Source organism: Gordionus sp. m RMFG-2023, chromosome 5, assembly GCF_954871325.1.
Source record: "Gordionus sp. m RMFG-2023 chromosome 5, tfGorSpeb1-WG-v2, whole genome shotgun sequence".
Classification (NCBI taxonomy): Eukaryota; Metazoa; Nematomorpha; class Gordioida; order Chordodea; family Parachordodidae; genus Gordionus; species Gordionus sp. m RMFG-2023.
Window position 1 is genome coordinate 10805780 of NC_088779.1, and position 3020 is coordinate 10808799.

At 27.4% G+C, this 3020-nt stretch overlaps 1 protein-coding gene across 1 annotated transcript; it reads left to right on the plus strand.

Moving 5' to 3' along the window:
- Window positions 1–216: 216 nt before the first annotated feature.
- LOC135930150 (D(2) dopamine receptor A-like) lies at window positions 217–1227 on the plus strand. The gene has a single exon (XM_065466934.1). The coding sequence runs from the start codon at window positions 217–219 to the stop codon at window positions 1225–1227; it is 1011 nt and encodes a 336-aa protein (XP_065323006.1).
- Window positions 1228–3020: the final 1793 nt, after the last annotated feature.

Consider the following 3020-nt stretch of genomic DNA (forward strand, 5'->3'; position numbering starts at 1 on the left):
GAATTTATATAAATAATTTATAATTGACTATGTATGTAGTATATATTGATTTAATATTCCGAAAACAACGTGAAATTTAGTTTATTCACGGGTTTAAATGACATTTATATTTTGATCTTTTTGATTGAAAATATGCTCTTTTTAAAAATCTTCTTCTCATATTAAATAAATTATTTTTTAGCAGATTTATAAGTTAATTTTATTCCTTTTCATATTATGGTTCTAAGTGAAATAATATTTTACTTAAAATTAAGTGGGATGCTCTTGCTGTGGGTATGCATAATTGGTGGAAATATAGCGGTAATTTGCTCCTACGTATATTGGAAAGATGTTCATTCTAAGACTAGATTCAAAATCATTATCTCATTGGCAATCGCTGATATTTTATATGCCTTGTTCGTTGTATCATTCGATCTCATTTATACTCTGTGGAACGAATGGTATTTTTCTCGTCCATATTGCGTGATATGGCGAATTTTAGACGTAGCTTTATCGACTACGAGTTATATTCATTTATCTTTACTTTCGCTGGACCAATTCCTAAATTTGTACAAACCTTTGTCCATTATATCAAATAAATCGAAAAGAATGAGAATTTATAATATTTGCATATGTCTCATATGGTTCTATTCATTCACCTACAGTTCGACGTCTATGCTAGTAAATACGGATTATTTTAGATGGTCAATGTCAGCAGATTATATAGTGTTGGACCATTCGTCGAGTATTAATCTTACGGAAAATATTTATGGCAATGAGAGCATCATCATTAGAAAATTCTGCCCATTTGTCATAACCGAGGGGCATATCATTCTATTTACTACTTCCTTTTTTATATTCATGTTTATTAATATCATACTTTGCGCGGCTATAGTCGTCGTACTGGTTAAAAATAATACAACCATTTTTAACAAGTCCTCCTTAACGCCTGCAATGCAACATTTGAAAATGCGTAAGACTATAGGCGCTATCAAATTTGTGATAGCAATGGTAATATTCTTTTTGCTGTGCTGGTTACCATTTTTTATTCTACTTTCACTGCAACCATATTTGAAAAGAAATGCTTATAAACAACCAGTGTGGTTGTTTAATTTATTATTATGGATAGCTTATATTAATAGCGCTATCAATCCTGTTTTATACTTCTTCATGCATTACGAAGTTAGAACTAGACTAAAGTTAGCAATCACTCGAAAGAAATGTTTAGCCTTTTTAGAAATATCATAATACCTTATTATATATTCTACTATATTTAAATTACTTTTATCTCATTAATCAAACGAATTATAATAATTCCTTGTTTATTTTTTTCCGGTATTATAGAAAATAGAGCTTCACTCTGGAATTATTTATTCATAAGACGAAATAATGCCCTAGGTGATGGCAAATATTAATTTTATTGATTTATTAAATTAAACATATTATATTATATAATTTTAGATTATCTAGGTATATTAATTTTTTAGAATTTTGTGATATTAATAATGTCAAATGCCAATTTAGATAAAATTTAGCCTTATTCAGGTACTCCATTTAGTTATTATAATTTATGCAAATTAATTTCATACTTCTAAAATGATCATTATTAGTATTTATAAAATTTATATAATATCTTTTTAAAAAGAATCTATACCAATACTTTAAATGAAATATTTTAATTTCAGGTTCCTGCAGCTATTATAAACTGTTCGTGTCGTTAATTAAATTTTAATTTTTTTTATATAATAAAATATTTTTTAGCAATCGAATCTCATGAATTTTTTTTTAAAAAAAAACAACATTAACATGTATGTATCAGGAAATGCATCGCTAGTTTGTTTCAAATATTTCTCTTTTCCGCTGCTCTCCTCTCATGCCAATTACGATCCATTATAAATTATCGAAAAGAAGAATAATCTAACATTTCCTCATATATCTGTCAGATATCATATTCATGCTATTAGTTATATCAACTCATTGTTCGGAGGCTTAATATTTCTTCAAGTCAAAGGAGTCCTAATAAAATTAAACTAAAAATAACAATAACTATGAAGTAGTCCGTTTTAATTTCAAATTATTCAAATTTCCTGGCCATTGCCATAAATGATGTACCATATAGTTACTATTTTTTTTTTTAAATGCCCTTATTTATTAATTTATTTTTTAATCCCTTTTTATGCACAATTATATTATAGTATTTTAACGTTATAATTTTTAATATATATTTGAAACAAATAAATATGTTTTGATGGTAAAAAAAAATATTCAGCCCTCGTAAGGGCTTAGTTTTGTTAAACGGCCCTATTTAGATCGATTTTTAAAAACGGCCCGATTAAGATTTTAGCCAAAATATAATTAGGTAAGCCTGGTGATTTTCCAAAGACCCTAAAACCCAATCATTTATGCCCAAGCAACTACAGAAAACCATAGGGTATTAGTAATTTTTGGTCTTTTGGTCTTTTGGTCTTTCAGTTGCTTGGGATTACACATGCATTGGGCACGATCCAACATGCTTCAACAATTAGTTCGGCAGAAATTTTAAAAATAAATATCATGGCTAATGGTTCCATATAGCAATGCAAGTAAGTCGGTCCCCTAATTGTTTTTTTAAATTTTTATATTATATGCGCTCTATTTTTATAATCGTTGATTGTTTCTATGATCTTTTAATAATAATATTTAAGAATAATATAGTTAAACCAACTCCTTTTAGGTGGTTTTTAAAAACGGCTAAATCAAAATTTTAGCCAAAGAAATATTGAAGCTTTAAGATACCGTCAAAAGATGACAGATATTTTTTATAATAATGTGTTTATTTGAGTTGGGGAACATCTGATACTGAAAATATTTTCATGGAGACTGTTGACTAGATAAAAAATACCTTTTACATAATATACGATATTCTCGTTGATAAACATATCGCATAATCTATGTCAGTAATCTTAATAGCATATTCATCTTCTGGTAGTTAATATGGTAGTAGAAGAAAAAAAAATGTGGATGCATTAATCTGTCAATTTGATTTCTCAAATTGGGCTTAT